Genomic DNA, 21247 nt, shown 5'->3' on the forward strand with positions numbered 1-21247 from the left:
AATGAGAATAACGCCTTCTTTTACACTCACTGTATTTCCTGTGGGCAACCCAAGAAACTCCATCTTCAAACCCTTGTCTAGAACACGCTCGTGTGGGGTTGGGGGAGACAAAGCGTTTTGCGCTGCATGACTTGTCTTGCTGTCAGAGTAACAACATTCATGTTGTATAAGGGGATCTACCTGTGCAATTTAACTTGGTTCTTTTACTATATTTTTCTTCTCTTTATCCTTTTTTCCTTTTAATTTCTGTTCTTAAACTGCACCCAAGATGCCTTTGCAGCTTCTCCTGGGGAAGCCCCCGCAGCAGCTGAAGGGGCAGCAGCACCAGCTACCCCAACCCCTGTAGCCGCAGCTCTTGATGCATGTTCAGGAAATGGTGGGTTTTATGTCATTAGATTGTCTCTTGTTTTGCTGGTGTGGTTTTTAAGTTTTGGGTTTTTGTTTTGTTTTGTTTAAACTACATGGCAGTGTGTTTTTCTGAAAATTTTATAGTGTTTGCAATTGGTCAAAACAAACCTTAGACTGAAGAGCATGCTTAACAAAACTGCCTGTTCCTGAGACCCGGTAACTTTGTGCTAATTTGGTAGTGCTGATAAACAATTCTGGCAGTGCTGAGTTTTGTAAGCAGTAACCTGCTAAACTGGATGTTCTTTTGTCATATTTCTGTCCTTTTTTGGCCTCGTCAGACACCCTTTGAAAGTTCTCCCCCTTAGTACCTAGACTGCTCAGCCTTTCAGATGGTCTATTTTGGAAAAACATAAGTAACATGTCTGGATAAGTAGGCTAGACTAGACGTTGGGGTGGCCTCCTCTGTGTGCGTGCGTGTATTTGCAGTATGTGCATTGCCTGTAGTTGCTCTGTTCTTGACTTCCTCCCTCACTGATCCTAAGTATGCATACACATATATTTCCCCTCTCCTTTTTACAAGACCCCTTTGCCCCATCCGAAGGTAGTGCAGAGGCTGCTCCTGAGCTGGACCTCTTTGCTATGAAGCCAACAGAGACTGCTGTTCCTGTAGTTACCCCTACAACTAGTGCAGCCACTCCAGTTCCTGCAACAACTCCTTCTCCAGCTGCTGCTGTTGCTGCTGCTGCTACTGCTACTACGGCTACTGCCACTACCACTACTGCCACCACTTCTGCTACCGCCACCACCTCCGCTCCTCCTGCTCTAGATATCTTTGGTGGTAATTTTGTTTTTAACTCTTTGATTCTGGTGGATTGATCTGTCAGGAGTACAGAACAAGCGAATCGTTGTTGCATGCATGCTGTGTGCTAGGCTTTCAAACCAGAGAGCCTCTTAACTCCAAATACGATGTGCAAAACTTGAAAGTTCTGCTTTCGGTCCTGCCTTTCAAAAATGAGTTAAAGACATGTTATGTTCTTGGCTTTAGATTTATTTGAGTCTGGTCCTGATGTACCTGCAGCACCTAAACCAGATGCTACCCCTAGCATAGATCTCTTTGGTACAGGTAAAGAGAGAATTCTTCTGGTGCTCTGCTGCTTTGATGCTGTGTAATGGTGTAAACTGACTTGAATTATACTTATGTCTCCTCGGTTTTTCTTTCATTTCTGGAAGATGCTTTTTCATCTCCACCGCCTGGAGCTTCTCCTGTGCCTGAGAGTTCTCTTACTGCTGATCTCTTATCTGGTAAGTGCTTGTCTTCACAGACCATCCTACAGACTTCTGGTTTTTTGGGGTTTGGTTTTTTTTTTCTCAAGAGTAAAAAAAAAAAAAAAAAAGACATTGTCAATTTACATCTTTAAGCTGAAATACTAAGTTGTGGGTCTGACACTTTGGTCACAAGATTAGCAGCTGCTGAAGATGCGAACATGAACTGGCTGACACTGAAGCTGAGTAAGTAATGTGATGGTTGAGAGAGTAAATCCTCCTCTAAGAATAACAAAATTTTTAATAAACAATGCTATCTTTAAAGTACTGTGGTTTTCAGTTGCTGTGTGAGAAATGTAACGCATTCTGTTTGCAGTTCTGAGGACTGTTACCTGAATTTACCGACCCTGTGGTTCTAACTGGTGGAGCCCATGTGGCTTTGAAATATTTAGCTATCATTTTTGCCTTGCTGATACTAAATATTGTTTATCCTATGCTTACTGCAGTGGATGCATTTGCAGCCCCCTCTCCTCTACCCACTGCCTCTCCAGCAAAGGTGGATTCTTCAGGTGTGATTGACCTATTTGGTGGTGGGTATTTTTCTTTCCTCACCACTTCAGAGTTGAATCACTTCATTTTAATTACCTTTGCACTTGGCTAAAGCGGCGGTTTCCCCTTCTCACAGCTTTTCCATGTAGCATCATGGCTAATATTAGCATGTCCAGTTCTTTGTATTGCACAATAACGAACTGCAAATAAACTGTTGGTGTGGCTGTTCTGTTGTCGTGACACTTGCCATTCTGTCTTCTGTCAGTGCATGTATGGCACTTCCTCAGAGGTCCAGTGAAAGTCTGTTGTGTGCTCTTTTCTTCTTTGCAACCTTTCACATTCTCCTCTCAGTTCCGTTTCTCAAAGCAGCTGAAGTTTTGGTGGTGACTTGTCTCAAACTGGGTATCTGAATCACAGGATCTTTGTTGGATTTGACAAGGTGGAAATTAGGATGGGCACAGCCGACTCTAGAAGTGCTGTAGAACAGGAATGTGGCTTAGAAGTAGTGAATTTTCAAACATCAGTGATACATCCCTCTAAAAAGACTTAATGAGTCAGTAAATTCTGGCTGGAATTACTCCAGTCTGTCATTCAATGCGTTCATCTCCAAAGGGCGTACCCCACTCGCCTAGAATGCTGAGGTTTGTATGGGTTTTCTGAGGCCCAACTAAAGGACTCATGAACCTCGCTGATGTAATATGATGATCTTCTTCAGTGCTATTCTTCCCTATAGAAAAACAGCTTTCTTTTGAAGTGCTGGTTTGTTGCACCTCCTTTTTTTCCACCTGAGCTTTGCATCTATGGTACTGCTCTGCAATAAAGGTGGCCAAGCACTTTCATTTTCTGCTTCTGGTGAATTAAGTGGTTATCCTTTTGTCGTCTTTTGTTTAAGATAGGTGATGGATTGATGCATTTAATATTGAACTCTTTACCTTTTTCTTGATGCTTTCTGGAATTCCCTTTAGATGCTTTTGGAAGTAGTGCTTCTGAACCCCAGCCCGCCACCCAGGCTGCTTCTAGTTCCTCAGCTTCTGCAGACCTACTTGCTGGTAATAAAGAACTTCTAAAAACTTGTTATTTTAAGGCAAAACTAAGAAACGGTCTTTGAAATCTTTTATGTTCCTTGGGTGTAAGTGGACTTTTGCAGTGGAATAAGATTCTTGTTCACAAGATTTCTTAGTACTTTAGATGTCTTAAATTAAAACTACAATGATTTATAACGATAACACTATACCAATGTACAAGTTAACTTTGTAGATTGTATTCTTCCCGTGTTCTTCACTTTCCTACCTCCGACACAAAGCCTTCTTTTTCTGCACTGTTTATCAACACAGAGGTGTTTATGTAAAGTTTACTTAAAGTTTATTTGGTTGACTGTAGTAGGACTTAAGCAATATTGCAGGCTATGCTACTTACTCCTTACTGCTAATTCATCTTTGTTTCCCGATTGATTTAATTGAGGCAGGTTACGCACTTAAATGTTAAAATTAAGAATGAATGACTTGATAGCAGTCTTGCATTTAGCCAAGAAGAGGCTGGGGGGGAGCTTTTCTGAGCCCAAGGGCATAGAAATGATAGAGACCCTCTCCTTGTACTGGGTGGGATGGGGTCTCTGCTAGTGCTGAATGTGGCATCACTGTGACACCTATTTCAAAGGTTGAATAAGTACCATTCTAGTCTGTGTCCTACAGGTAAGCAGCTTCAGCTGAATTCTGTTTGAACTTCTCTCCAAAATTCCTGCTACACCATGTATTTCAGTGGCTTTAGTGATTGTGCTAAACAGTTATGACTTGCCCCCGTCCCAATTTGAAGTTTGTAGAGAACAGGATCCCAGCAGGTCTTCCTCAGGCTTAAAGGAAACTAATGCTCTTCTGGTTTGAGGAGGGGACTTGGCCTATTTTTCCATATGTTTCTGAAAGGTGAATTTGTCAGTATAATTCATCAGTAGGTTATCCTTCACAAACTTCGAAGATGATTGTAAGCTTCGTGTTGTACCTTTGTGGCTTTAATTCTGAGCTGGAGTGATAGTCTGCCCTTTATGCATCTGCTAACCACTCTAGGTACATCAGTTGCTGTCTGTATGTCCGAAGGGCTCTCATACCAACTTACGCTATATCAGAAGTCCAACCCTGTGTATGTTTTGCCTTTATATGCTCATGAGAGGTCCTCCATATAAGAGGACCATGTAGGTCCTTCATATAAGAGGACCATCATACCATGAGATACATCAGTATGTAATCTGCTCTAAGTGCTGTGAGTTGATACAGGTGTGTGCTTGCATGCTGAAGCCATCTCAGAAGAGGACACTTTTGCTGGTATCTGCTCTAAGTGTGGGCATCACTTAGTTGTGCTGCAGGAAGGTAGAAGTAGTCTCAAGAATAATTACATATATGTCAGTTCTCAATTGGTTCCAGTGCTACTTAAGTAGCAATCCAGCTACTTAAAGTGGGACATAATGCCTAAATGCATGATAAAGCTTTAGTACAGGCAGCTTCAAGATTTTAAGGTAGAAGATGACCTCTTGTTTTAATTTTGCTTCAATAGGTCTTTGTATTAGTTATCTTATGCATAGCTTAAGGCCAGAGATCAGGCTTTAACTAGTAGATTCTAAAATGTACCAGTCATTTGCATTGTGTGCAATATCAAGGGACTGGGCGCAAAGATGTTGTTGGGGAAAAAGCTAGTCCCGCTTATGCAAACATTACGATACAAAATATTTTATGTCCTTATCTGTAACTAAGCTTAAATTCCAGTAGGAATTATGCTCCAGATGGCTTAAAATTCAGCAGTATGTTCTCTGAATCTGATGAGTCACATTAAATCAAAACCTAAATTATCAAAGAGATGTCATAAGTCTAAATACTCAAGCAGACCTGAAATGGTTGGAGTGAATGGAAGATGTTATTTTTTTTCCTTATATATATTCAAAAGGGCTCCAGGTAGATTTGATTCTCTATTTGGCAGATACAGAGAGTCCGTAAACATCAGAAGATATTGCTAAGCATTTGTTCACCCTACATAATGGCAGATGTATAGCCTGCAGTATAATCTAGTTCTGAATTTAAGATTGTCCAGATTTCATGCAGTGGCTGAAGGCTTGTCCTTCATGGTTTATGAGTGTTTGGTTGTACTAAGTGTTTATATGCATAATGTCACAAGTATACCTACTTTACATCATTGTCTTAAGTGTTCTGCTGTCAAATAAGTTGCTAGTCTCTTCTTGGCACTTCTAAAATACGCATCTGCCTGACGTGTAAATAAGTCTGATGGTTGCATCAACTGTGTGTATAAACTTGTCCTATTCTTCCAATGTTTAAGTGTTTGGTGTTTAGTCTTTTTTCTCTGAGAAAGCAAAGTTTTTTGGGGAGAGTGTCTGAGATTTCACAGTAACATTTGATATAATTGATGCTCAATTTGAGCACAAGTTCTTCACATTGAACACTGGCCTGCTAGTTAAATGTCTGGCAGATGCTTGATTTCATAGCTGGGAAATGTGCTGTTGTCAGAGTAAGACGTCTGCATATGTGCTGTAACTGATATACCTTGTGGCTATGGAAAGCAGTTTGGATAAAAACAAAAAGTGGTTAGAAAGTCTTCAGAATTTTCTTTATTAGAAAATAGAAAGCTGACTTCCCCACTGAACTGGTAACTAAAGAAAGACGAAGGAAGGAATTCATTGACCGCTTAAACAAGAGCGGTACTAACTATCTCAGTAAAAAGACAGAAAGTAGTGATAAGGGTTTAATATAAATAGATGATCTCTTCTAAATCAATATGCTGTATTTGGTACTTAATTTCAACAATATGCATGCTGGAGTAGCATGCTTAATTTCTCCGATTTCACCCACATGAAAAGATCTGTATTTACTTTGCATGAGAATAGGTCTCTACAAATTAGAAAAAAATATCGTAAGGAGGAATTTCAAATGAGTAAATGTCCAAGCTTCTGTCCATAGGCAGCAATGATTACCTGGACAAAGAAGGACAATAGACTGTAAGGTACGATGTTCCCTGTAAAGAAACTAAAGGCACTGGCTGGACACTCTGTTGTGCCCAGCTCTGGCAAAGTAATACACTTCCTACTCTGATGTAGGGGGGACAAGCACAGCCTGCAGGTTGTGCGGAGTGCTATTCCCGCTGTATTTGCGTAGTCATGGTTGGAGCACTGAGCTCAGGTCTTCCTGTAGAAGGGCAGCTGGGAAAAAAACAAGGCTGGAGACTGCAGATGTAGTACAGAGGTCTCGGACATCACTGTCAAGAAGAGATTGAATAAGAGATTCTATAAGCCATACAAATGGCTTGTAGGCTAAAGAGAATTGAGAAGGTGTCCTATGTCTGTTCTCATTTTGACGGTCTTTGCATATTTAATCAGTTTCCAGAGTCTGTAGATAATACAAATAAGCTTAAATTGCAAGGGAGATCAAATTATATAGTGGGCAAGGGAGGGATTTTAAGAATGGCCAGGGACGAGAGTGCATTGCTTGTAGGCTAAAGAATCTCCATGAGTAGGGTTTGTTTCTATAAATACAGGGTTTATAATATATACCTTAACCTTAATCATGGAGATTCTCCAGCCTGCAAGCAGTTCACTCGTGGATGCTGTTGATCCTGCTTTGGCATGAGTGGGCGGGGGACGGGAGGAGGGGGCACCAGCTTGAAGGCATCTTGCGAGGGAGACCAGGATGGTTTAAAATGGTGAGAAAGGCTAAACTGGATTAGTAAAATACTGCCTTCTGAATTGAGATTTCAAAGTAGTTGATGGGTGCTTTTCTCAAGTTAGTCCCTTGTTTCTCTATTTTCTGAACCAATTCTTGGTTGTTGCATTCAGCCTATGAGGTTACTTACCTAGAACAAGGACTGGAAGACTTGTTGGTCTGCCTCTGCAGATATATAAATAACAAACATTGAAGGTTTTATTGCCGACTCTCACAAAAGCTTAAATTTCCTGAGTCATACCTGGCGTACCAAGGGTGCTTGTGTTGTACTGAGTAATTTACGATGGTCTAGAAGAATTGTCTCTATCGTTCTGCCTTCTACAGATTGAGCTTTTGTTAAACACAGCCCAACAAGACTGACTCTAATGTCCACGCCTCTCTTATGTGGCTTTTTCAAGGCTTTGGAGGTTCTTTTATCGCTCCCTCTCCATCACCATCCCCAGTCACTCCAGCCCAAACCAGCTTACTACAGCCTAACTTTGATGCAGCTTTTGGGACAACGGCTCCAACGACTGGCAGTTCATTTGATGCATCAGGTGAGCCACAGGGTTTCTTCCTGTGAATTTTTATGATGTGTTTTATGTGTTAGATGACTTAATGACGCCATATTTAGGCTCTTAGTACAAGCGATATCCGTGGTTTCCCTGATCCTTCTCTACTGGAAGAACTCAGGGTGGTGTTCAGGCTGGTGTGTGCCCAAGAGCTCTCTGTACCCATTTTTTTTATTCTGCTGTGACAGTAAAAAACAAACTACTGTGAACATCATCCTTGCATGCGCGTGCTTGCATGAATCAGGAATTACGCAAGGAAAACACTGTTCTGTAAATCAAGTATATAGGCAAGTCATCTTGCTGCTGTTGAAGCTGTTCTTGAGCTTGCATGGCACCTGAAGGTACACAGAGTGGAGACCGAGGTCGTGTTCTTTGCCTGAGTAAGCTTAAACTTTCATCACTGCTATCATTTTGTTTGTATCTCTTCCATTCTATATTTTCCATGCTGGGTCCTTGCTACAAACTTAAAATTGGTGAGTTCTACAACTGTACAAGGAAAAAACCAAAGGTTGAAGTAGTACTGCTGTTTGGTTATTTGGTTGCTTGCCAGTGCACATGCTACCCCTTCCTGTTGACTTAACATTAGCATGTACCTCAAATACAGATCAGAAGATAGAACGCTGGCATGAGATATACCAGGCTGTTTGGCTTCAAGGGATCCAAAAAATGAACTTCTGATTTAGATGACTGGACTAAGGAGGCTAGCTCTGTCAGTGTGGATGGTTCTCTTTCCTTCTGATCTCATAAGATGTTAGTAGGTTTTCCCGACTCCCTGCTGCTTGCAAGTAAACAGTAACATCTTGAGACTTTCATTCCTGTTGCCATAAGATGTTAAGGTATAAGGCTGCCTTTGCCACAGTGATTCTGACTGGTGTTTGCTGCAAGATGTTCATTTTAAAAGCCTTTAAATGAATATCTCCTGACAAATGTGTGTGCATCTGATGTCTCTCTAATGATGGCTGTAAGAAAAAGTGTCATGTGGAAGTGGTGCTGTATCTATGTAGATTCAACTCTCCAATGAAAGTCCTTTTTAGGCATGTTCTCTCCTATTAGTTCTCATTGGTATAGCTCTTACAGGATTACTGTACATTCAGTGTCTAGTAAAACGACGTGCATGCCCTTGTTGGCATTACTTTTAATGTCAAACGGTGTTTTGGTAAGACTTGTGACGTGGTTGTCTGTGCTATATTGGTTGGAGTAACGGCGAAGTGGCAGGTACTGTATTTCTTGCCACACCTGGTGTTTCTAACCCACTTTCCCTTCACTTTCAGTGTTTGATGGCCTAGGTGATCTTCTTATGCCGACTATGGTTCCTTCTGGTCAGCCTGTAGCACCTGCAGCCACAGCAACAGTCCCTGCTTCAACAGCAAGCAAAGGCCTCGGAAGTGATCTTGATTCATCTCTCGCAAACTTAGTAGGCAGTAAGTGACAAATTTCAGTTTTAAGTGGTATACAACTGTGTTACTTTTCTGTGGAGCCAGATACCTGTCTATTTTAGCTTGCTGCTTTCAACGTCGTCCTGTTTTCCCGGGGAGATGGGGGAAGCTATAGGCAGGAATCAGGACAGCTGGTGGTCTGGGGTTGTAACTCATCCCTCTCTGTGCCCAGGATCGGAGTCAAATAATGGGATCTGTCTGGTAGGTATGATTCGTACCATGTGAACGTCCCAGGTTCATTCAGGGGTGCATTAGACTCTTAATGAATGTGCCCCTGTGTAATAACAGATGGAAAGATCAAAATTCTCCAAAGCATCTAGTAGCACTGTGGAATTTAAGCAGAAGACACTGACCTTTTGCTTAATGATGATATGAATAGCAGTGGGATGAAGTGTGCATAACAGCCAGGAACAGACCTCTCAGACAGTGAACTTTCCAAAACATGTTCTTGAAATGCTAAACAAAAAGGTGTTCACTTTCCTGTAGAAGGAAAAGGCCTTGAGCCTTTATAACTAGAGATCAGTAGCCCCAGCCCTCAAAAAACCTAACAGAGACCCACCTAGGCTAATGTATAACAATACTGAAGTTGTACTTTGGAGGATTGTATAAATGGAATATTCTGTTAGTGTATGTAAACACGCCACAGCAAAGATAAAGCTGATTTTATGATGGATATTCTTCTGTTAGGTGTGGGGGAAAACTACCGTGCTTAGGAGTCAGCAGGACTCTTAAGCGCGTGAAACCTCTTCTGAAAGTCATTGGTACGTCTAAGTTCGTGGGAGAAATTAATTAAACTTAGCAATTTCTGGCTTACAGGACCTTTACTGGTCATGTGAGAAGAGTATTTTTTAAAACTTCTTCCAGAGAGTAATTAAGGAAACTACTTGGAGTTCCTATGTATGAGAGAGCAGATAAAACAGTGTGAAACTTCCCGGTGACATTCAGATTTATGTGTATAAATCTGTGAATAAATATATTAAAAAAAAAAAAAAATAGCTTTTTATTTCAGTACGTATAATATGGATTTCAGTATGTATAATAAGAAACGCTAGTGTTGTCATTTATGGTAAATAATTTTGGTGCTCTTAAATAACTTAGCGTTTTGTAGACCTACATATACTGTTACTTTGGTTTGCTTATGGAGCAAAAACGGCTTCCTCAAGCATAAGACATCTGCAGGATATCTCAAAGTTTGTCCTGAAGAAAGGGGCAGATGTGGTCAGTATTCTGATGCTGTCTAAATGAAGACAGCGAAAACTTTATTACTCTGTATAAGGCCATATGTGATTAAATGTGAGCTGTTACTTTGACGTGCTTTAATTTACTAAACACATGACCTTTTTTTTCCCCTTTTTTTCTTACAATGTTCAGATCTTGGAATTTCTGGTACCACTTCAAAAAAGTAAGTTCAACTTTGTTTTAAAAAAAAAAAAAAAGAAAGTTTTTGACTCTGCTGTATAGTCATACATCTATTTCAGTGTTTATTAAGAATCAGTGAATTGGTCATGTGCCCCCTGCCCCCCCAGAAAAAATCAGTTCAGAAAAATTTTGGAAAAAGTATTCTATTCTATACAGATTCACTGAATAATTAAGGTTAAATGTTCCTGACAGATTTTAAACTTGCTGGCTTTAATCTGAGTCTTAAAAATATTTTTTTTTGGTAAATTACTGTCTTCATATTGGATAGCTGATTTCCAAACAACTTAAAATGAATAAATAGTCCAGGTAATAAACTGTATAGCTCTCCTCAGTAATCTAGGCTAATATGTAATAGTTTTGTTATCTTTTTACAGACGCTGGATGTGCTTATCGTGTAGGCATTGGAATACTTGTAAAATAGAAAAGAAGTTCATTCCATGCAGAAAAGCTTCTTTTTGCAAGAAGAAACGTTTACAGCATTGCATTTATTTTTTAATTTACCTTAATCTGATTGCTTACTTCTGTGCTGAGTTTTACTCTGTATGCAAGACCAGTTTATGATATGTGTACTTCAAAATGTGTTGTGCCTCTGTGGAGATGCTAGGAGGGCTATGTATAAACACATCATGAGGTTTATCCCCAAAACTTGGCTTCCTTCAGTCTACTTCATTGAAATGGTGCATCATATTCTGGATAGAGCAGCCTCTAACAAAACCTGGTTTTGCAACAGACCTTTTGTTCTGTGAATGATTTGTTTCTCTTGTATCTATCAACTTTTTTCAGAACTGAATGCTTTCCTCCTTCAGCTGTCTGAGCAAGAGTTCCAGCAATGAAATGACCTTTCAAAGACTTCTAGCAGGCAGCTCTACTGCCTGGCCCCAGTAGAATAGGCAGTAGCAGGCCCTCTTCCTACTTTGCAAGGGTATATGCAATAATATGTTACCTTCAGTCAATACTAAGTAAAACTTCTCTTTAATTCTCACCACAAAGGCCATAACCGTGTAACTGACTTCAGTATAGAGCGTAGTGGTGTCTACCACTAACAACCCTTGAAACTGAGTGGCTCTAAAAGCATATCTTTCTGTTAATAACGTAAACTGCGTACATCATAAACTAATGTAGCTGCAAGCTTAACATTAATACGTACTGCAATTGGTTTTCATTTTCACTGTATGTAAATAATAGCTCTGTCTGTCTCCCTCTCTGTTAGGGGAGACCTTCAGTGGAACGCTGGAGAGAAAAAGTTAACAGGAGGAGCCAACTGGCAGCCAAAAGTAGCACCTGCAACATGGTCAACTGGTGGTGTCCCAAGTGGTCCATTGGTAGGTGGTAATCTGTCAATACCACTAGTATTGAAACATCAATATTTTATGAGACTATGCAAGTATACGTGTAGGCACTGGTCCTGCCTACTTCAGCTAAACAGTTTGCTTCTTGTACAAATGATGTGATTGTTGCAAGTCACACTTCTGAGACCATATTTACAGCTGGCATAAATAAATCATTGAGTTCAGGTCAATGAAAATAGACTATTGTCTGTATCAAGATGCTGCTCTACATCATGATTCTATGTACACTTAATATCCATGGAAATTTCCAAGTGTGTGCTTAGCCATTATGGGTCTTGCCAGCACCAGGCCCAGCTAGATTGCCAAAAGACAGTGATATTGATCCAAAGCTGAAGTACTGGAAGGAGAGAAAATAAATAGTTTTTTCTCAAGCTTTCCTGAATGAAGTAGTTCGAAAGACTACGCAGTATTGAGACTGATTGAGTGATTGATATTACATTAGAAGTGAGTAGTTGTTTAGCAGAGTAAAGCATGTGTTGGAAGAGTTAAGGTTGCCCTGTAAAATGGATCCAGAAGGCACTAACTTTGAGAGGAGGGGGTTGAATTGAGCTAAAAATCTATATTTGGCACAACAGCAACTTGATCATGAGTAAACTGGAAGAGTAATCTGAAGAGGGATGATACCTCACTTCATCAAAGTCGCACAGGGCATAAAACAGCCTCTGTTTGAAAAAAGTTGGGTTGGGAAGGAAGGGACTGTCAAGAGGGAGCATGGCCAGTTCAGTTCCCTGCTGCCACAGCCACACATCAATGTGACTCTAAGCATGTTCCAGCTTGTTCCTTAACCTTATGGAAGATAAAAGAATTCCCCGAACTTGGTAATTCATTGAATGTTTTAGTTGTAACGTCAGCTTTTTTTCTTAATAGAAAGGCTGGGCAATACTGTACAGTGTAAGTGAATTTTTTTTTTATCTCTCATTGTACTTACTTACTAAACACAAAGATACTAACGGCACCTCACCTGCACTACAGCTATTACTGCTGGCTTAAAACTAGCTAGACGCTACCTAACATGGCTGCTCTCGGACTGTCTGTCCAGCAGACAATTCTCAGGCAATGTTGAATATAGTAGTAGTGATTTACCGTTTCTGTGCTGTAAGCATGAAAATAATGGCTTCAGACTGTCTTTGCTTTACTTGAGTGTGAACTGTCTGATGATTGGTACTACGTGAAATTTTGAAATTCTGTAACATCAGCCTGATCTTGTAGTGGTTTTACTATCTGATAAGTAGCCTTTCACGAAAGCTGTGTGGTTTTGATAGTATTTCATGAAACATGGATGATATATATATTTCTTCAAAATCATGCACGCACTTAGGTATTTTTTGAAAGCAAAGAAAAACAGATCTGCAGAAAAAATACTTGTGGAGACCAAAATTAACCTTTCTTTCACATCACTGTTGAACCACTTAAGTTTTGGTCATTTCTTCCCTTCCTTGTGATCTTTTGTGTTCTGGATTAAAATGGCAGAATTTCCTAAAATCCTGTTCCCTCAAGTGACCCTAGTGCTTTGAGACAAAAGCAGATACATAGAATCATAAAATGGTTAGAGCTGGAAGGGACCTTAAAGATCATCTAGTTCCAACCCCCTGCCCTGGGCAGGGACACCTCCCACTAGACCAGTCTGCTCAAAGCCCCATCCAGCCTGGCCTTGAACATCTCCAGGGATGGGGCATTGACAGCGTCTCTGGGCAACCTGTTGCCAGTGTCTCACCACCCTCACAGGAAAGAATTTCTTCCTAATATCTAATCTAAATCCATCCTCCTTCACTTCAAAACTGTTACCCCTCCTCCTCTTGCTACCTTCCCTGATAAAGAGTCCCTCCCCATCTCTCCTGTAGGCCCCCTTTAGGTACTGAAAGGCCACTATAAGGTCTCCCTGGAGCTTTCTCTTCTCCAGACTGAACAGCCCCAATTCTCTCAGCCTGTCCCCATAGCAGAGGTGCTCCAGCCCTCTAATCATCTTTGTGGCCCTCCTCTGGACCCTCTCCAACAGGTCCATGTCCTTCTTATGTTGGGGACCCCAGAGCTGGATGCAGTAGTCCAGGTGGGGTCTTATCAGAGTGGAGTAGAGGCTGAGAATCACCTCCCTCGACCTGCTGGCCACAGTTCTTTTGGTGCAGCCCAGGATGTAGTTGGCTTTCTGAGCTGCAAGCGCACATTGCCGGCTCGTGTTGAGCTTCTCATCAACCAACACCCCCAAGTCCTCCTCAGGACTGCTCTCAATCCATTCTCTGCCCAGCCTGTATTTGTGCTTGGGATTGCCCCAACTCAGGTACAGTACCTTACACTTGGCCTTGTTGAACTTCATGAGGCTTCACAGGCCCACCTTTCCAGCCTGTCAAGGTCCCTCTGGATGGCATCCCTTCCCTCCAGGGTGTTGACTGCTCCACACAGCTTGGTGTCATTGGCAAATTTGCTGAGGGTGCACTCAATCCCACCATCCATGTTGCCAACAAAGATGTCACTGGTCCCAGTACCAACCGCTGAGGAACACCAGTTGTCACTGGTTGCCATCTCCATTCAGTTTTTGTGGCCATTTTCTTGGCCTCTGCCTGACTGGATTTGGAGCTACAGTGTGTTCCTGTGGCTGCAGTTGGAACGCTGCATCTGATGCCATTAATGTGTGTCTCTTATTCCTTGCTTTCCATACCTGAGCATCCAGATGTTGATTTTAGTTTGGGGACAGCTGTGCTGCTAGTGCAGTACAGCTTTTAATTGAAATGTTCCCCTGGAAACTTTCAGACTGGAAAAGAGGTTCATAATTATTATCTGGAAACTGTAGGGTGTTTTTACTGATTAATGAATCTTGAACAGGTTATCTTGACTTGACTCTAGTTTCTTAAGAAACTGGCATATTTTAGTTTGGAGGCAAGGATCAACCAAGGGTGCTAAATGCAGCATTCACGGAAGTGGACTGTGCAGTAATTCCCATGTATCTCCAGAGGCGTGCCCTCCTTTGAACTGAAAGTGTGCTAGCCGCTCTCCCAGTGCGGAGGGACATAACTGACTCAAGGTAGATGGTAGGGATGTGGAGGCTCAGGCATGAACTTACGGCTTCCGTAATAGCGTGAGGAATTATGCCAGTATACTTAGGCCATACAATAGCAGTAATGAGATTCCTGAAATCCTACTACCACTTTAAAATCCCTTCCTTGGTTGCTTCCTGCCGCTCTTCAGAGTTGTTAGTAGTTTGGATTCTGTGTACTTCTGTGAAAAGGAGAGACTTGGATGCTTTCAAGGCCGTGTGCATGGGAAGTTATAAACCAGGGAACCAAAAGGGATGACGTCTAGGTTCTGCTGGGTAAGTGGGGTGGCCTTGTTCAAAGATGCTGTTGTGCTTTATATCCAGTCAGACAACTAAACTGACAGTTCTCTCTTCCTGAACCCTGGTGCAAGATCCCTTTTTTTCTTACGTGTTATTCAAATGAAAATCATAACAAGTTAAGCATATGTATGAAAAGCATAACAAGATAAACTAAACTCTGCTTATTAAAGTCTGTAATGGTTGTGATTGTGACTTAAGTGTGTGAACATATTATTTAGGTTAAAGGGATCTCACTGCATAAAAATACAATTTTTTTTTTTTTTTAATTGGAAGCTAATTATAACGGTAATTTCCCTTAGTGTTACAATCTGCTTAAGCTTTTACTAAAACACAGTGCCACAACAAGTGCAATAGCACGTTGGCTATCAGTTATGCATTTGGGATGCTTTCTTACAATGTGTAGAAGGAGGAAGAAAGTACATATTTTCTTGGTCCACTTTTGAGTTGTGTTCAGTAAATGGACTCCATTCCTGAAGAGAATGGAGTGTGTCACCCTAGCTTGCTTATGACAGAGCAAGCTGAACGTTGGCGTAGGGACTCATTCATCACTCTCATTCCTTGAAGCATTGTGGTTTTGAGGTTAGGTATTATCTGCTACATAACAGTCCTGCTTTCCAGAAAAGCTTGGAGATACTGGAGATTCCGTGCAGTTTACGGATAGTTGGTGTTGCAGGAAGTCTTGCATTTTATTTTATTTTGTTTCATTTTTTAGACGGGAGCTGTGCCTCCAGCAAGTGCTGTTCCTGCCGCTGGAGGTACTCCACCTGTCCCACAGCCGGGAGCAGCATTTGGGATGGTGAGTCTCTTTTGTTACACCGCTCTCCTTTCTTCACCCAGAACCCTGCTCTCACTGTGTTAATTTATAGCCCCCGGCAGGTGCAGGTGTACCCATGATGCCCCAGCAGCCAGTTATGTATGGGCAGCCTATGATGAGGCCACCATTCGGAGCTGCCACTGGCCCTGGTGTACAGGTTAGTGTTACTGCTAGATGAGCATTTAATTGCTCTTCATTTCTCTAGAAAGTAGCTTGTGTGTATGCGTTATCTCATTTCAGTCCTGGCTGCAGGTCTGTACATGAGATTTCTTATAGTATCAGCTGCCTGACTTGCAACAGAACACATGAACTACCTTGATTATTTTTTCTTTAACTCCCTCGCATGAGACCAGTGGAACAGGTTTGAAAAGTCTCCTACATCTAATGAGGTCCAAGACCCAGTTTGGGGGGATATTTGAGTAAAACTCAAAATAGAGTTGGTGGGCGTTCTATTCTGCTCAGAGCTTGTCAACACTTACTTGAGCTGCACTCAGCATCTTCCCTCCCTGCCCACCAAGAGCTTCCTCAGAAAACTGACCTTCTGCTGATGAACAAGCTTGAGGTCTCCAGTCCTTGGATGGCAGCTGTTCCTCGGTATATGCAGATTTTATCTGTTTTAAGCTGGTGGCTTGCTGGGTTTCTTTCAGTGATAAACAGCTGCATTCAAGTATGAATTACCATAGTGCATGTGATGTTGGAGTGCTCAAGATGCACGCTTTTCACAGCAGTGTGCAAATGTAAACACTGTGAAGTTTTTCTTCTAGCTTACTTTACGGTGGAGGAATGCAAATGAATAATCTTAATCTTCAGTCACTATATTCTTTTCTAAGTGGGAGATCCACTTACAATGAAGAGGTGATACTGCTTCGTTCTTCATGTTTTTAAATTATATTTACCTATTCTGACTTTGTGACAATCACATATTTAGGCATAAAGTTGACAAAAGTTTGACCACCTAAAAGCAAAGCAAACCTATTCTTAATTCTATACTAATTAAAAATAACCAGGAAACATTGGGTCACAAGCTACTGGTTGCCAGGGACATGAGTCCTTTCTTTAGTATAATGAAAAAAAACTAATGGAGTAATTAATGATGAAGTAGGTTGAGAGAATGGAGGCATGCCATCCTTCCTGTTGAACCGGGTGGTATCAGCTGCTCCTCATAGTTTCCTAAGGATTCTTTTTAACTTAAAGCTAAGAAGTCTGGAAGTGCAGCACTTTGCCTGCTCTGATGCAAAGCTTTTAGCTCGTAACTGCTCTGTGATGCAACATAAGCCGTAATACCTGTTCCAGGCTAGTTTTTTCAAAGTAGAGTTTGGTTTGTAATAACTTTCGAAAGGAAAGGTCCCTTCCAGAGGAGAGGCAGAGAATGACTTTCCTGTAGTATTTTGCTGCTTTGTAAGTCAGAAGTCCATCTTGTCTTTCAAGTAAAGTGGGAGATGGAAGTTGATGCTGCAGGTCTATAACCTGACTTGTAACACTTGAAACCAAGCCACCTCCCTTTTTTCAAATATTAAGCAATCAGCCTCTAGGGAACCATGTTCCTGTTGAAGTTTGTCTGGGTTTTCTTTGCAGAAATGGTAAGAACTTGAAACCGCTCTAAATGAGAAGGTAGGTTGTAGGTATTAGAGCTCTGCATTTCATATATAGCTACTTGGTCTTGCTTTTCCTCCCACCTTAAACTGGCTCTGCACTTACATTATAAAGAATAATATTATGGAAGACACAAATAATTCTTTCTCAGGGAAGGGTAGTCATCAAGGTGCCAGGACTACATATAAAATGCCTCTAGTGCACAGAGTAAGGCTGGGGAGGAGTAAGGACAGACTGGGAGAACCATTTGGCTCCCTAGTGATAAGAGTTGCACGGAACTCGAAAAATGGACGTTTTCTGTGGAATAACTGATGATTTTTATTCCTACCAGAGGAGGAACTGAGTATAATACAGGCCACTTAGTATAGTCCACTATAGTACACTTTTTGGACTCTTATTTACATTGCCAGGGTAGAACGACTTGTACGTATTTGCCAGTCTCTGGGATTTTCAGATAGACTCTGCAGCGTGCACTCTGCTTATTCTGCACCTTGGTGATTAACATCTAACGGTTGCTTAACTTCTGTCTGGGTTGATGATCCTAACACCATTCTGTCTTGCAGGGAGAGAGTGGTTTGAAGCTACGCTAACTAGAATATGCGGTGTCTGTAGCCTTACCCATTAAACCAGCCAAACATGGTTAACCCTGTAGTAAGGGTGGAGTCTAAGCAATGCTTGAGCAAAATGGCAACACGCTGAACTTCCCGAAAAATGAGAACTTTGTATGCTTGCAGTGTGCTTGTGTGAGAACCAGCTATATCTACCTAATGTTTGTGTATCCTTCTCTGCTTTGTGGTTGTTTTTTTTTTCTGCCTTCCTGGACGGCGTCTTAGCTTTCTCCAAGCCCAACTCCTGCTACTCAGAGTCCCAAGAAACCTCCAACAAAGGACCCATTAGCGGATCTTAACATCAAGGATTTCTTGTAAACGATAAGGTATTCTGTGACTGCCTGCCTAAGCATGGTACGCTGTGGTACGTGTCTGGCACACAGATGTTGATGAGGCCAGTAGGTTGAGTATGACTGATAAAATTGTAGCTGCAGAAATAGGTCGAAACATGTGCTGATAATGTGTTGGTTTAAATGGAAAACCAAATTTTCTCTCCGCTCTTTTAATTTTAGCCTGAAAGCTTGACTTCTGGCTAGTTTTTTTGCCAAAAGTGACTGCCAGGAGAAGTTATCTTTAACTTCCATTTTGCCTTGTTTCCATTCAGTACAAGGTTTTGTCGTTTGTTTTTTTTTTTTCCTGAATTTAATACTGAAGCAAATAGAATCATAACAGGGTATAAATACTGGGGGCAAAATGGTGCTGAAGAGGCTTGTTCCAGTCTTGCGGGTGTGGAAGCAGATTTGGTATCATAGGTGTGTAGGGATCAAAAGAGGAAAAACTTACGTATCCTGATCATCAAGGGGAGATCGTTTGCATCTCTCAGCTGCCGCCAGCTGATGTTGTCCCCCACCATACAATTTTTCAAGGCACTGCTTTTCTGAATGCTAAGGCATGAGATCCTGAGCAGTGCTGTGTAGAGCAACAGTGAGGAAGAACAGAGGAGTAAATATAAAGAAAAAATGGAGGAGAAGCAGAAAAAAAAACCAGTACTGCAGAATGGAAGGAAAAAAAAAGGCAAAAGCATTACTATGAGGGTTTTGGAGAAGGATATGAAGAGGGCCAGGCAGAAACATCAGATTGAATTGACCACTTCAGCCAATTAAAAAATAATAATGCAGAAGTAAAGTAGATATTTAATAATTAAGACTAGAATTATTTGCCAGGTGAGGAGAGGACAATCATTACTTATCTTTAAAGTCTTCTTAAGTCCCTTTTTTTTTTTCTTCCTCTAACTTAATTCTAAGACTTGTTCTAAGCCCCCTCTGCACTACAGTTAGCAGCAGCAATGGGTGGGATCAGGCTGTTTTTAGCAGGCACCACCCAGTCCCACTTCTCCATTCTCCAAATTCCAGCCCCAGGGAGGTGTACCTTGCCTTGGTGGAGATGGCCAGGAGTGGAGATCCACCTTCATTGCTGGGAGTGGCTGCTTTCAACTTGGGTTTATAGTAGACAGATTCATAACTGTCTGTGGGAAGACTGCTGCCTCATTAAAAACCGGTGTGAAGGTGTGAAGCGATGAGCAGATCTGGTGCTCTTTCTAGAACGTGCTTTGTCTAACTCATTGTTACAGTTTTCATCTAATACTTTTTTGTATTCACAGCTGCAGTTTTTCTGACTGGATGATAAAAACGTGAGTTTGGAGTCTACAAGTGGATGCTCAGAGTTTCAAAGTGAGCCACCAGTACCAAACCCAGCGCTTACTCAGACTTTCTCTTCCTCCTGAAACGTGTAGCACAGCTGTGAAAGTGAACATTAGGAATGTGTACTACCTTAGCTGTTATCCCTACTCTCTCGGAATTTGTGTACTTGGGTTATTTGTGTTTTACAATTTAAACAATGGATGTATGTTTCTGATGCCTTCTAGTGCTTTTCTGAACCTATCCCACGGGGGCAGATTATGCAGCTGTTGTTTGGTGAGCCATTTGGAGCGATGTCTGTGGTTTTTGAAGGTCTCAATGTATATAACTTTTTGAGGACACCTAAAATTTCCCTAGGACTCAATTTCTCCTTTATCTGTTACGAAACATAGTGTGATAATACCAGATAGTAAGGAAAATACTTATGAAATTGTGTGGAATACATTTTTTTTTTTTCCCAGTCACAGGAATCTCAATTGTCGTGAAAAAATGTTTTATTTTTGTGGCACTGTATATGTTAAGATAATTTAAAGTAATATAAAGGTAAACGTCCATAACAAATACTTTTTCGATGATTTACCAAGAATGAAAAAATCATATCTGAAAGAAGACCATATTTATTGCCATTTTTATTTGAAAATCTATTTTAATTATTTAAGTTTTTGCATTTAAAATTGGCGTATTTGTCAGTTCTGGCTAAATGCACTGAAAATAAGTAAAGGGTCAGTTTCTCTCCATGTAGTTGGAAAAATCAACTGTAGTTGTGCTGGCATTAAGGGATTTCAAATACGAGAGCACTCTTTGGTATATCTGTAGTCAAAACATTACGAGTGATGTTACTCATCTCTGTTCAGTTCTTACGTACATCTCTTAATTTAGTGCTTACCTGTGTATGCCTTAGGCTAGTGTTTTCTCCATTGCCCCGAATGCGCTGTGAGTAGCTTTTGTACTATTGGTGATTAGATTTAATTCTGATCCAGAGATCCATGCCCTTTACTGTACATACTGTGTTTCTTTAATTTTTATTTGTTCTCATACTGTTTCTGCTGATGGCTTGGCGTAAGATCTTGACTCTTCAATGAGGTCACTGTTGATCAGTGTTACAAGTGGCTTGGCAGTTCTCTGTAAAAGCATATCGGGTTGGAAAGATATTCACCTAAAGTCTTTCAAATGAACTATTTAATCAGTGTATGGTACCATTAAAAGTGGTTGTATCTGAATTTGCTGTGGGGATAACATAATGGGAAAGTTCTATAAAAAGCTAATTTCAAAAAGGTTCTTCTTTGTATTTCAGTTTAAAAAAAAAAAAACCAACAAAAAAAACCCCAACAAAACAAAAAAAAACCCCAGTGCATGTGTGCCCTCTGAGATGCAATAAACACCTTGATCAAAGTAAATATCTTGTCATTAGTTTCATGATCACTGAGATCTGGAGCACAGTAATATACTCTGAGAGGGGAAAAAATGTGTATAGGTCCTGACGTTGATTGCTGAGTCTGGTAATGACTTTTGCTGATCTTTAAGGGGTACAGGAGAGGCCTGCACAAAGCCAGGCTGAGCATAAAGCCACAAGTAAAGTGGGGAGAGGGAGAGGAGAATTCTCTAGTTTGACCTGTAACACCTCAGGAGGCTTCATT

The 21247-nt window shown here is 41.0% G+C and overlaps 1 protein-coding gene across 14 annotated transcripts in view; it reads left to right on the forward strand.

Moving 5' to 3' along the window:
* SNAP91 (synaptosome associated protein 91) overlaps positions 1-21010 on the forward strand; it is a 71865-nt gene extending 50855 nt beyond the window's left edge. For 4 of the 14 annotated variants that reach the window (XM_063330075.1, XM_063330079.1, XM_063330076.1 and 1 more), the window contains exons 16-30: positions 269-376; positions 929-1186; positions 1394-1471; positions 1579-1650; positions 2118-2201; positions 3126-3209; positions 7274-7411; positions 8698-8847; positions 10234-10264; positions 11492-11603; positions 12498-12521; positions 15671-15754; positions 15825-15929; positions 18199-18299; positions 19574-21010. In XM_063330075.1, coding sequence (XP_063186145.1) covers positions 269-376; positions 929-1186; positions 1394-1471; positions 1579-1650; positions 2118-2201; positions 3126-3209; positions 7274-7411; positions 8698-8847; positions 10234-10264; positions 11492-11603; positions 12498-12521; positions 15671-15754; positions 15825-15929; positions 18199-18291 — 1421 coding nt within the window. In that variant the 3' untranslated portion in view covers positions 18292-18299; positions 19574-21010. The remainder of the gene's footprint in view (positions 1-268; positions 377-928; positions 1187-1393; positions 1472-1578; positions 1651-2117; positions 2202-3125; positions 3210-7273; positions 7412-8697; positions 8848-10233; positions 10265-11491; positions 11604-12497; positions 12522-15670; positions 15755-15824; positions 15930-18198; positions 18300-19573) is intronic. The other 10 variants (XM_063330080.1, XM_063330081.1, XM_063330082.1 and 7 more) reach the window with 10 other exon arrangements.
* The last annotated feature ends 237 nt before the right edge of the window (positions 21011-21247 follow it).

Source organism: Chroicocephalus ridibundus, chromosome 3 (assembly GCF_963924245.1).
Source record: "Chroicocephalus ridibundus chromosome 3, bChrRid1.1, whole genome shotgun sequence".
NCBI lineage: Eukaryota > Metazoa > Chordata > Aves > Charadriiformes > Laridae > Chroicocephalus > Chroicocephalus ridibundus.